At 30.7% G+C, this 14,245-nt stretch overlaps 1 protein-coding gene and 1 long non-coding RNA gene across 3 annotated transcripts in view; both read right to left on the bottom strand.

Moving 5' to 3' along the window:
• Nucleotides 1-14,245, bottom strand: part of LOC111420523 (IQ calmodulin-binding domain containing protein igloo) — a 45,813-nt gene extending 31,568 nt beyond the window's left edge. For both annotated transcript variants that reach the window (XM_023053537.2, XM_023053538.2), the window contains exon 1: nucleotides 13,911-14,245. In XM_023053537.2, coding sequence (XP_022909305.1) covers nucleotides 13,911-14,022 — 112 coding nt within the window. In that variant the 5' untranslated portion in view covers nucleotides 14,023-14,245. The remainder of the gene's footprint in view (nucleotides 1-13,910) is intronic.
• On the bottom strand, nucleotides 486-1,429 carry LOC139429706 (uncharacterized). Its single transcript, XR_011640258.1, has 3 exons — nucleotides 1,284-1,429; nucleotides 1,087-1,236; nucleotides 486-1,025 (listed from the first exon to the last, which is right to left on the bottom strand). It is a non-coding gene; the product is annotated as an uncharacterized lncRNA (long non-coding RNA).

Here is a 14,245-nt window from a genome sequence, read left to right as displayed (position 1 = left end):
ATCTACAAGAATATAACATTGAACTTAACGTGATTTTTTCATAAAGCACAAAATCCTATAAAACACACATTCTTCACAATTAGTTAAATATTTTTAAATATATGTTAAAAGAGGTCAAAGGTAGCGGAAAACGGATTTTAGTGAATATCTTTAACCTCGTGTAAAATGTTGTGCAGGAATCGATAGAGTTTTTTCACATTTCCATTAAAACACCAAAATAAAACTCTCCGGGAATTTTGCCAATGATCATGTTTACAAATTGGTAGACTATTAGAGATTTGCAGGATAAAACAATGTGAAGTGTTTTTCATTGTTATCTGGGGCATCGTACCGATTAATTAACTTCGAAATTTCAACATTTTATTTTATTTCATTTAGTTAAATTTATTTATATTCTAAGTATAAAATATAAACAAACTTTTCAATTGAAAAAGATTTACTTCATTTCATATTAATTATAATTTCTTATCAAATTAAATTACTTTTCATTTTTTATTTATCTCTAAATTTTGTTTCATCAATTCTAGATCCACATTTCTTTCTTTCATTTATTAAAGATTTTCTCGTTTGAGAAAATTGAAACGTCTCCGCATTTAAATTGCTTGTATCAGCTGCCTTCAACCTTATTTTTACATTGGGGGGGTTGTTATCAGTCGGGTGCCAGCCGGTGTCATTGAAGACATTTTCTTTTTTGCCACGCGTACAAATTGATTTTTACAGAAATCAACACAATTTTCTTTTTTTAGAAAATAAGAGCGAAAATGCGAGTTAATAAGATTTCCTTTTCGTAATTATTATGTTAATCAGTGACGAGAGATGCTATCAAGAACACTCAAACTTGGTATAATTAATTTAGTAGAAACTAAGATCCAACTATGCTGGTCAATTATCCAACGGATTTAGTTACAGTGTTAACACTTTTAGTTTAGAACTGTCTTCGCGAACATTGAAACATGATCTGAATTGATTTGAACTTGAGATAAAGTTGTAGTTGGAATGTTTTTATAAAATTTTAAATTCAAATTCTAAATTAAAAGAAAAATAATTGAAATTAACATGTTAATGTTAATTTTCCATGTACAGTACTTTGAATGTTGATTCAAAATCAATACTTAACGCCATTTTCACCATCTAACCTCGAGTTTAAGTCGTTAAATATTAATTGATTTGTATCTGATTAACGCCCAGCTAACATGAAATGATTATAGCGCTAGAACCTGCAAGTTGCACGTAAAACTAAAATCAACGTTGATTTTTTTACCATGAATAAAAAAGCTTTTTACCTTCTACCAACATTGCTGTTTACTTTAGTTTTACATAAACAACATTTTCTTCACTGATGCATTTTTTACGATGTGAATTATTTTTCATTAAAAGCTGTGGCTCTTTAAATATTCTCATAATTTCTCATAAACTAAGCAATTAAATGACATTGATGTATGTCATTGGTATATATCGATACATCTAAATTATTACAGCATGTGAAGCTTATCATTAGGTTGTCATTATCGTTGATGGGAATCAAAATGTGGTTAACAACATTAAAAAAGCTAATAAAGGAATTATTATTTATTACTTTTTTTGAGAATAAAAGAAAATTTAAGAATTAAAACTTTTTCTTTAAACTTAATTCAAAACAATTTTACAACGTTACGCTTCAAAAATAATCCGTTAAACGCTCCAGCAGAATTTTTATTTCTTTTGTAATTTCTTTTTAAAAAAAGTGGAGTAGTTTAGAACAATGAGGAAACTTACCGAGATCAAATGAAAAAACGAAACTGATAACGTCACTGGCACGAGCTCAATGTGGGAAGGTTCAGAATCCCGCCGACATTATATACCTGAAAAGCTCCCGGAATGTTGAGAACGGACGTACGGGCAAAAGCTCCCGCGTTCGAAATCCATAGGCCGACCGAGTGACGTAAGGGCGTGATTGTTGCGTACTCAAAAGGGAGGCGAGTACGCGCGCGCTCTGTTTGAATCGCTAAAAGGAGACAAGTGTAACAGGCGTGAGCTTTTCAGTTCAATTCTCTTAGGTATAACCTGAAAACCTAGAGAACTGAATATTCCTCTTCAGTTCTACTTTGAACCTTTTAGTTTTTTTGTTCTTCAACAAATTATTTTGAGTACAAAAAGAGAGCTTTTTACGCTTTATGAAGATTTAAAATCCTTCTTTCATAAATCAAAGAAACATTAAAAGAACACTTTTACTGAACTGGAAAAGAATTACCAGCTGTTATACGCTTTAAGCTTAATTTATTGAGGTTACACTTGAAATCTCAGAAAATAAAAGTGGTGAAATCCCTTTTAAACAAATTTCGTATTGAAAATCCTATTATGTAGAGTGCTACTTAGACGAAAATAATCGATTTAACCCGACTTGTCTACAATATCGCATTTTTTTGTTATATAGATTTTAGAATATCGTTTTTCTTAAACACATTTTTAATGTATCTAAAGAATAATATGAATAAAAGGGTTTTATAAACCGATCATCAATCATTTTTATAATAAGGTTCTTAATCTAAATCTTTCCATCTAAAATATTTTTGAAAATATGATTAAGAATGTCGTCCATTCTCATCTTGAATGTATTAGGTAAGAAGGATAATAATATTAAAAGTATCAAAAATAAACGGAAAACATAACAGATTAACATGAAAGTATCTTCTTAATTCAAAGGGTGTTATCTACACAAAGTGAGTTAGGAAGAGTTGGAAATGACAGGACTGGGGATACAAGACACCAAAATTTGTCGATGTAACTCAATATGCCTAAGTTCGGTAATTTTAGGCTTTTCAACAGATTATTTAGATTATTCGATCTTAATACATTTTTTATTATTATTCTAATATTAATGAAATTAGTCACTAAAATCAATAAAATCTGAAAAAGGATTCAATTTTACATGAAAGAGGTATTTTATTTAATTTATATAAATCGATCGGTTTCCGAGAAATTTGTGGTAAAATTCCAAAACTAGCAACTCCATAACAATCCCTGAAGATAAAACATGGTGATATAATAACAATAATAATAAACTCTTTATTGCCCAGAAGAAATGTCCAATTGTTGGACAATTACAAGATATCAACAGCAAGTTGCAATATTCAAAATAATTCATGTATGAGTAGTTAATAAACTGAAAAATTAACTTGTGTACTTCCAATAAACACAAAAGCGAATATTTAAATGAGCTAATTCAAAAATAGCCAAATAACAAAAAATATGAGAGGCAACTGAAGATATCATCGTACAAATTATCCGATTATTATTTGTTGGAGCTGCTCCTAGGTGGACTTTAACTAAGTATGAGTGATAAATGAAAAGCAGTTCATTTATCAAAGCTAACCGAAAATATACCCAAACGCTGTTCATGTAATCCAAATACTAACATTAAACATAATTCATTAAAAATCAACTTAACGTCTACACGACTTTACAATTTAAATTAAATATTATACAGAAAACGAATTCGAATTTGACACTTTTTGTTATCCATCAAAAAGGGGTTATTAATGAGTTCTTCGTAATCAATCACAGAAAACCAAATCAAAGAGGAACTCGTAACTAGATAGTAAGTAGATAGTAATCCGTAACTAGTAACTCGTTTATGAAACAAATCTAAAAATCCGATGACACTATGTGCAGTTGAATTAAAACCTTAACATTGAAGAAACATCATCGAAATCACAAAACATTCCGTAATATTTCAACTGTTAACGCTATAGACACACAAAAATTATTGCTCACTGAAGCCTAAATGCGTTAAATGACACCTAATGCAAAAAGAAGAAATACAACCCTCCTCAGTTGGCAAAATATGGAGAAGCACACCCGGCTAAGTACACAAGAGGTAAAGTCCATACGGATATATAACAGAATAACAATTAAAGAGAAATCCCATTTAATTAACCAGTACTTATCGTTCACACAAACCACGTGTAATAACTCCCAAAACAACAACAACATGTAAATACAAAACAAATCCTCCTTCAAAACTCCCTCTATTGCAACATACATCATGAACTTTTTAAAAAAATCATCAGCCATTTAATAACAAAATCATACTCATATCTTACTTCCTTAATTAAGTACTCCCAGCAATCCCTAACTTCAAAGCCAACGGTATTAGAAACAAAGACAACTGGTAATAGCTGACATTACTATTATATGCGGATAAGGTCAACCTACCATTTTTAGAAGGAACCGGAGGAAGATGATATAGCTGATAATAAAGGTCAATTTTTACAGAAACTAAATGAAGTAGTTAAAGATGCAGCTGAAGATTATCCTGGAGATATCAATGTTAAAGTTGGAGAGAGAAGTCCAGAATATGGAAATGTAATAGGAAAATAAAGGTAATAGGTAATATAACATTTAATACGTTAGAGACAGCGAGACGAGATTGTACTGAAGTATATAAATATAATAAATATAATACGATTCGTACAATCTATTTCTCTCAGTGCAATGAAGAAGTGAAAGAAGGGGAGTGCTTTAGCCCATAACTATAGAAAACTACGACTTTTTGGCTATAGATATCTGACAGCGGTTAATGTTTCTGAATGCGCTATCGCCGATGACTACCTATAGTAGCGGGTCATAAAAAGAACTCAATAAAAGGAATGCTAATATAAAAAAAATACGAAAAAATGAACCTATAACTATATGGTCAAACAATAGAACAAGTAAACCATATACAAAATCTTGACTTATTTTCGACTTACGACTATGAAACATGGGTGTGATCTTGTAGTGTGATATGGGAAATCTTTTGCTCGAAAACAGGTATACGTTTGTGACAACCGTTATCAACCATACCAAAAGAACCGTTACCAAACGAAGATGACAGCAATGGTTCAGTTGCTGCTGTTAAAGATGCATGTTGAAATGCTTTTTCCATTAAAAGTAAAAAATAACCACTGTTTTAAAACTTATTATAGTTCCAATACCGGATTAATAAAATCCGGTACACGATTAATAAATATTAGGGAAATTTCAAATTATTATCGAGTTAAGTAATCATTAGAGATGACTGCTGACTTCTTTTATCCTACACCTTAGGCTTAGTTTACCGATGTTTCTATTTTTCCATATAAATTTCTTCGCATGAAGGCAACTAATAATACAATTTTATTTTTATTGTCATAAGTTTAAAATAAAAATAAATAGAATTTCTAAAAAAACATGGTATTTCAACCTTCACCTTTAAAAACCAATAACAATTTTAAATTTAACACGTCAGAAGCCACACTATTTCATTCTCACGATATTGAAGTCATAGCATATCATAAATCTCATATTCCGATCTTATTTAAAATTGGAGCACGTCTTAACATCATAAACTTTGTCAGCTGAATATTTTAAATACGTATTACCTATATTTTTTATATTTATCTTCTTGGTATTGAAATTTAGTGAAAACATAAAAGGAATTAGGTTGATGTGTAGTAATATTTTAAATAGAGAAGAAAAAATAAAAAGAAAGTATTTATTTAGTAACTAATAAAATAACTAATAACTATTTAACTAATATTTTTCTTACATTTATAATAATAAATAAGTTTTTTTATTTACAATAATAATTGCTTTTAATCTTGTTAACTCGACCATCCTTATATCAGACTATTACTCCTAGTTTTCCTCTTCCCGGTAAAATTTAACGTAAAATGCTGTCACAACGAAAGTGCAATTACTTTTATGGGTCCTCTCAAGTTAACAAGATTATGAACGCCCTTCAAATATTTTTCTCTCTTTGTTTCATAAACTAAACTTTTGATAAAAGAAAAGCAAACAAATTTGAAAATACAAAATTGAAATTACCACCATGACAGCATTCACACAGAAGATGAAAATATAAAAAGAGTTTTTAAAGTAACTAATTTAAAAACGTTTGATAAAGTAGAGTTTCTGAACTGACTGTATATCATTTTTATCTTCCGGATAAAAAAAGTAAACGAAAACATAGAAAAATACGTCGTTAACCTCTTTTCAAAGTTTTATAACTACGATATAAAACTTATTCGAAATCGATATATAGTGACTCTAGCGCCCTCTGCAAGGTTTCAGCTAGAACGTACTTGAAAGTTCGCTTGTACACCTCCAGATGGCCAGATAAATTTACAGTATTCGGTTAAACTTTTCTGAAAATATTTATTTTATTTGTTTATAGAAGATAATAAAAGGAGATTTAAATATATAGCAATTTAATTAAGTGTAGTAAACTGGAAAAATTTACTAAATCAATATAATTTCAGAGCCCTCTATTGTTGTGTTACATTCAACATACTCTGTTAGGTAGATTTCCTATAAAATGCGTTTTATTAAGTTTTCTATATAATTGTAGTAGTGAATAAAAAAATGGCCAAAGTCTTTAATTTCGAAATCCGTGGATAAATGTCTAAAACCATTTACTCTCGTTCAATTTTTCAACACTACGAATATGCTATTTGCGAAATTTTAACTTCTTCACTTACTGGCCACACTACTTCAACGCAGGCCTTTTATTAAATATGCCTCTGTAATCATGTTTGAGCTGCTGAAAAGATAGCAGTAATGTCTCACAGTTACCCATCCACAATCCCCAAGCCCTCAAAGTGTTTGAACCCCTCTACGACCTTACAAAAATCGCTCCTATTAAATCCGCCTACAAACTTCTTGTCAAAAAGCTGTCGTAAGCTTTACCTTATACGCCCTTACTAATTTTATTATCACCACTCCTTCATCCTTCCAAACGCCCAAATTTTATAAGATAATATTCAAATTCATAAAATTTATTAATGGGCAAAAAGAATCCGATTTATAGTCTTTTTCGACTTTATGTTATATCGATCCGGTTTGAAAAATCGCTTTTAGAAATACAAATTTTTGAAATGAACGAAATTTGTGGTAATTTTTAATTTAGATGAAGTTTAAACTTTGTGAATAAACGATTTATTAGGAAATTTTTACTATATAATTACCAATTGTTTATAAAAATATCCACTTTTCAATGAAGAGAGCCATATTGTTGAAGCATCGTGTTGAATATCAAACATTTAACATCTTAAAACTTCTTAAATATATTAATAAATTTATGTTTCTTTTAAATTCTTTCTCTTATGACAAAATTGAAATGCTATAAGAAAACTTGTATTAAATCGTTGAAAATTCTATAAAAATTAACTAAAATATATTATATTTCTATTAATAATTAATTGGAAATTAAAAAATTTGTTGTCAAAAAATTTTATCGTAAAAATTCGTTATTCTTCATTATCATACAATATTTTTGACGCGTTTTATTTGGTTGTTTTCATTCGAATCGAAGCATCCTGGCGCCCTAGACATACTTATTGATTTCCTCAAAATTCCCAGCTCACCCGGCATTTCACTTTCAGACCAATTTATCTCATGATAACATGAAAACGAACTTCACGCGCATTTTGCAATAAAGCGTCATTTAAACCTATTCAAAAAATTAACAGCTTAGTATTTTCCACTAAAATAAAAATAAAAAATAATCGTTAGTTTCTAAACGTACATATTTTTCTCGTGGCGACATTTAATAGATAGCATAACCTTGTTATAGGGCAAGCAGTGACCTTTAAATTTCCGCATTTCCTACTATAGCACAAAACTTACAACTATGTCGATCTATTCTTTACTGTGCTTCCGTTAATAAGTAAAGTTTTAAGTTATATATGTTAGAGTTCAAGTTATGTTTTATGTTAAAAAAATTATTTATTGGAACCACGTAGGGAATTTAAAGGACAATTTTACAATGCAGACTACATACTTAGAAGGAGAAATGCAATTACATTTTGCGGGGGCTTGATTGTGTGACCTGGGGATTCTTGTAGTTAGGGGTACATAGAAGAGGGACGTAGCGGGGTTACCCGAGGTCGCGTCGTCTCGCCACTTCGTCTGGACCTTTCATCCTTCGTCTGGCACCAGTTCAACAAAATTCCATGCAGTTCTTTCAACCAAAATGTTTTCAACAATTACATTCTTCTTTAATTGTTGATTAACACTTATTTATCTCACTATTGCTACTAAACCTGCAAGATTGTAGTGACATTCTTTATTCTAAACTAAATTCTTTGGGATTGAGGGTTGTTTTATACACACAGATAGAAATAAACATGATGATGTTAGCATGTTAAACTTGCCTCTTTTGAAAATAATGTTTTTATTGTTATGTAGTAATTTGGTATTCATTGTGGTACACATATAATGATAACTGTTTGAGTAACGCTGATTTTCTACAGTACCAAGCACACAATGGTGCGGCAGTTACCCCGTTTTCGTTTATAAATAGTAGTAAACCAATCCAGACACGTAATCCTACTTAATTGTGAATAATCGAAGGACAAAAGCTCATAATCACCCCATTTTTCAGCTTTGTTCGTTAATGATCACTTTAAAACGAAATCTAATTTACACTTGATTCTGAAACCATTACAACAAAGAGGTTTATTGCCTTATTAAAGTCAATATCATGCTGTTGAATCTATGCTGAATACAATCCGGCTCTTTGATGTTCAGTTCTAAATTTTATGGTTTGTCGTTTGAGAGTATCCTTGACATGTTTATTCTTGATATGAATATGAACGTGCTACATTGTTTGTGTTTATTAAAAAAATAAATAAAAAGGTTATAGAAAAATATGAGGGGTTTATTACAATAGGAACAGTTTAAAATATTATTTCTGCTAAAGTAGTAATTTCTGGATCGATAAAAGTAGAAATGAGTACAAAAAATTACTTGTAATTATTGGGGTTGTTTCCACAACGATCTATTCTATATACAAAACTTTATTTTTAACTTTATACTACTGCGTAAATTAAACAGTCGTTTTTTTTTAACAAATTGGGATTTTTTTTTATTGCCTGGTGCTATTGTAGATGGAAATCAATTTTATTCATGGTAGCTATTTAGGAAAGCACGATGATTAAAGGATGTGTCAAGTTTATTGATTTTTTTATGTAGACAAGTCATAAATTTTGTGCTCATTCTTTTTTAATCCTATTTGAAAATGTAATATTTTATAAAAGAGGTTATATATATTGAAAGTTTTATAATAAAAAATATATTCAAATATGATATATGACTTATGATTAATCTAATTATATATTACTACATTTTTTGTGCTATATTTTTTAAAATTCATACTTAAATTTAGTTAAAAATCATTTTGTATTCATTAAATTATATAAATTAATGATGAAATCGTTCGATATCATCTCAAAATCACTAAAATTGTGATGTAATTAATTGTATTGATTGTGATTGTAATTCTTAAAAAGCTACATTGCTTCGAATTTTCTGCAGATATTGTTTCAAGTTCCGCAATTATTCATTTACAAATATCTTTCTTACATGAACTCTATTTCTTTCAAAAATTTCTAATTTTTAACTAATAATAAGCTGATAATCAATCAGATACAACTCTTCTATCACGGTACGATTAGTCAAAAACCGTTTCTATGAGTTCTGGAAGTTATATTAGTGTTCTAAAACTTTTCTAATACATACAAAAGTTCTGAAAAATTTATCACACACTTCAGAACTTAGCTCATAACAAATTCTAAAGTAAGACAACAGTTGATGATTAAGCTGCTGCAATTGCAGTCTAAAACCCGAATGCAACGGGAAAAGAATGTCATATTTGTCAAACAAGGATGCTCACAACATGTAAGTTGAGAAAAACCAACAAAGAAGTTTGCTCCGAGCATTTTAACAATTATTTAGTGTGAATCGTTTCCTTGTTTTACTTCTGTTATGGGTAGTTATAGATGGACTAAGTTCGAAATTAGTCCTGTTGATATTTAAGAGTTGTAAAGAGTCTCTTTTTTGTCAATAATTAAAATGCTGTAAGACATAATGCAATATGAAAATGCAAATATGATATAAATGTAGAAAATGGTTTCTTTCTAACATTTTAAAATTCGGAAGATTGATGTTGGAAGAAAGATTGTAATATCTATAGATGTTAATTTCTGTGAAGATGCGGCAATCGATTTCGATTTTGTTGTCTACGTAACGTCTGACTAACAAAATATTCCCCGAAGAATTTAAGCGTGGTATATCGACAATAACTTTTTTGTCTGAAACGATAGACTTCAGAAGTGTAGCTTTTAGTATTATCCTTTATACCCCACAATTACTTTTGATCGTTACTGAGTGTCAAACACAAGTAGGCGACTTACGATTGCTTTGAGAGAGCAACGCGTTAAAGTTGCCCAATACATTTTACGAGTGGAAAGATAGAAAGTTTGAAAAGAACATCAATTTCCTTAAAAATGATATTATAGCTTTTGGAGGAACTTGACAAAAATGCTATATTAAATAATAAAATTGCAACAATTTAATTGTAATCAACAATTACAAAAAAAAACATATTGAAAATTAGTACAACGGTTTTCCGAAATGAGAATAATATAATATATATAATATATCATAAAACATAAAGTGAAATCAAGTAACAGGATTTTAAATCGAAACTGTGATTAGAAGGAAAATCAAAAAATAACCAATATTATGAGGTAAAATGCCTAAGCAATGCCATAAGCAAATGAGGCAGGAAGTTTCAAGTATTTCCATGAGCGTTGCTTGAACAACCACTCTGCATCTTTCCTTCTTTTCTTTTATCATGTTTATATACTTGTTTGACTTTGTAGAGGTGCAACAACTCATTGATACCTCGCTCTCAATTACTTCGCTTTTGCATCTTTTAGTTTTAGGTTTCTAGTTTATATGCCCATTTTATGATATATACCGATCTACCATTTTATGACTCTGAGTGCGGAGTTGCGTAATAGATACTTGTTACAAACTGGATTAGATTATAAACACTCAATATAACAGCCTTATTTGTCCTTAACATTTTTTCGTATTATTAGATTATAAGCAAGGAATTTATCTGACAAACTTTGCCATGCTAACATATGTGTATTATCAAAATTAAAGCAAAAAAGACAATATTAAGCACCAGAACTACAAACTGTTATAACTACAGTGAAAAAGACAAAAATCGAAGGGTCCAGACTGGTGTATAAATACTTGTACCTACATAACCGATTTGATCAACACATATGGGAAGTACACGACTTGAACATGATGTCCATTTTGAGTTTTGAGTGAAAGTATCGAAGTCTACATCTAAAAGTCCGTATGCAAACAAATGAATCTGCAAGAATATCAAGTTACTTAAGACACCTTAAATACAGAAATAAATACATGTCAATAGAAGGTAATTTTCGAATCTATAAGTAAGACCAGTAGTAACACACGCGGGGAAAACATGTGCAGAAACTTCGATTAGCGGAGTAACGTCATGTGACCAGATTAAGAATGTTGTAACATGAGAGGAAGTATATAGAGAATTAGTTATTAAATTCACAAGATCCAGACGAGGGACGATGGGCGAAATGGGTGAAGGAATCGAAGAGACTTCCTGACAGACAACCTAAGAGATGGCATAAAAGCTGGACAATCGCGTTTCAAGATTCCAAAATACTTTTAAGTTTTGTTATGTCAGTTTTTCGATTTATTTTCTGGGTTTCTACAATTCGTGCCTGGCGTATAGTTAAAATCATTCTCATGTCTCTTTTGTCTTTCCAGATATGCCTTAAAGTTTGACTTTTTCTGAAATCATGTTGTCGTTTTCCCAACTTAATTTTTTTAGTCTTGAGATAACTCTCAAGTTTCTATTGTTGCATGTTTTGTGGTCGATCCGAGATTTCATCCGTTCTTTCTATTGGTTCCCTTAGGAAAGGAGTAGATGTTTCGCCAAGATCTCACCTGGCATTTTTAGTGCGTTGTCGTAGTCTCCTGTCGGTTGACTTGAAGGTGGTGGAGATGTCGTGTTTATGTAGAAGTCTTCCTATGCGGTCAGTCGTTCCTCTAATGTAGGGTAGTACGACAATGGGTCTTCTCTTCTTGTAGGGGTGGATTCCGAGGCTTGGAGTGTCGGTCGATAGCTTTGTTCACCATATACCTGCAGTAGCCGTTTTGGGAAACGGTTGTCTGTTAGTCGAATGAATCATGAATTGTATCTGTAAAGGGTGATGATGGGAAAAGGCGTTAAGGTATCAGTTTGTGTGCGTAGGTTTTCTATAGACGGTGTATTGGAGCCTGTTGGAAGATTTCTTTATGTGTACTTCTAGAAATGAAAGCTGTCCGGTTTCTTCTATTTCTGTGGTGAACTGGATTTTTCGATGAATAGTGTTTAAGGATTCCTGAAAGTCATTCAGCTTTTCTTTTCCAAAAGGCCAAATGACGAAGATATCATGGACGTAGCGAACCCATAACTTGGGCTTCTGCCTGGCATTTCTTAACGCTTTTCTCTCGAAGTAGATGATGAAGAGGTCTGGCCGTCTAATAGAAAATAAACATTATTGAGGCAGTGTTTGGCAAGGTCTACGATGTGGCTGGGTAAATCTTCGTTCTCTCTGATCTGTTTGAGGGCTTCTTGTTTGAGTCTGCCGACCTGAGACTACGACACGCACTGAAGATGCTAGGTGTGTTAGATTCGCATAACATTCTTACTAGTGTTAATCGTATTTTGTAATCTTTCCAAGGTTGTAGCCATGAACACTTAAACGTCCTCAATAACTTAAATTAATTAACTTAGTAATTATCCATAAAATATTTTGCTATTGACTCTACTTCGAAAGGTCGTCTTGCGCCATTACATCATTATCATCATTATCACAATCACTAAATTAGTGATGGTAGTATTTGCCAGAATCTATTTCTGGTCATGATGATCAGTAGATCAATACTCGTTAACACTATTTTTCCTAACTTGTCCTATTAATACCTTTAAAGCTGAGTTTTTTTTGGCTTCGGTTATCGTTGTATCTTCCAATGCTTAGTGTTTTTAAAATAACAAAGTTGTAAACTACTTCCGGTAGACGAGATGTGGCAGCCATTTTGAAGATATTTTATCCTGACAGAACAAGATGTACCCTCATAATATGATTTTCAAAGACATAGAAGTACTAGATCCCAAATGTATTCTAATGTACCACTTGCTTAGAACATCCTGTATATCTTTGTTGAAAAATATGCTGAATCTATTTTTAATGAATTTAATTTTTTTAATCCCTTGTAATAATTTACGTTGATAAATAATAAATAATTATAAATAAATAATGATAAATGGTACCCCTCCCCCGATCGGTATTAAAATTGTGCGGTTAGGTATAAAAAGGGATCTATAAAATAGTTTAAAAATGACTAAAATGTTTTTGAGGGTGTGGTTCTAACATATTTTATTAACGACTGTTCCTTTTCAGTATTTATAACTATTTTTAATACTTCATTATTAATATAATAATATTAATAGCTGTAAGTACTGTTTGAATTAAACATAATCATTGAAAATTCAAAGTTATTTCAAATTCAAACAGATAGTCCATGCACTAGTTTTCTGAAAACGCTGTGTGGAAACTATGGAATTAGCCAGTCCGTATTCGGAAATTTTGAGATGAAAAGTTCGAGTACAAAGCATTTGAAAATGTTTCTATACTACAATAACACACCTTTCATTTACATCTCAAATAACTTCATCATAAAAATACTCTTTCGTTTAAGAATACTTTTAATCTTCAAGTTAATTTAAAAAAATTTAATTAAACAATCAACAAAAAATTTGAAGAACCAAATGACTCAACATTCCAGTCGTCCATATTACGTAAATTATACATTTCTATTTATCTGGAATTCTCCAATGACTCAGCATCTTGTACAGTTTCCTACCCAATAAATCACATATACATAAAATATCACCACTTCGATTCTGACAATAAATTTGAATGTAATCTAAATTAATGAGAAACAAGAACATAAATCTTAATTAAAAATTTTTGATTTTCAAATTTCCTTTTAATTAAAAACAAGAACTAATTAAAACCCCCTACCTTGATTACAATTAGCATCACCCCTCAAGTCTGTTTGTTCATCGGACGCTATTCTAATATCGTCTTTTTCGTCAACATTCGCAACAGATTCCTTGCTAGTATTACAACCCATACTTTCTAATAAATTTCACTTAAGTAACACTCCTTTTTTCCTACAATCTTTCCCTCAAATCCCACACAATGTTTTATTTATTATTTTATCCTTTTTTTATTAAAGTTCCACTATTGTTATATTATAATTTAAGTTTTATTCTAACACGTTCATTCGTAAAATTACGTTTTAACGACACGAAGAGACACAGACTGGTAGACCATAGAGCATTATCTCCGCAACT

The sequence above is a fragment of the Onthophagus taurus genome, chromosome 1 (assembly GCF_036711975.1).
Source record: "Onthophagus taurus isolate NC chromosome 1, IU_Otau_3.0, whole genome shotgun sequence".
NCBI classification, from domain to species: Eukaryota; Metazoa; Arthropoda; class Insecta; order Coleoptera; family Scarabaeidae; genus Onthophagus; species Onthophagus taurus.
Note: the sequence above shows the minus strand (reverse complement) of the source record. Positions and strands in the feature narration are given on the sequence as shown.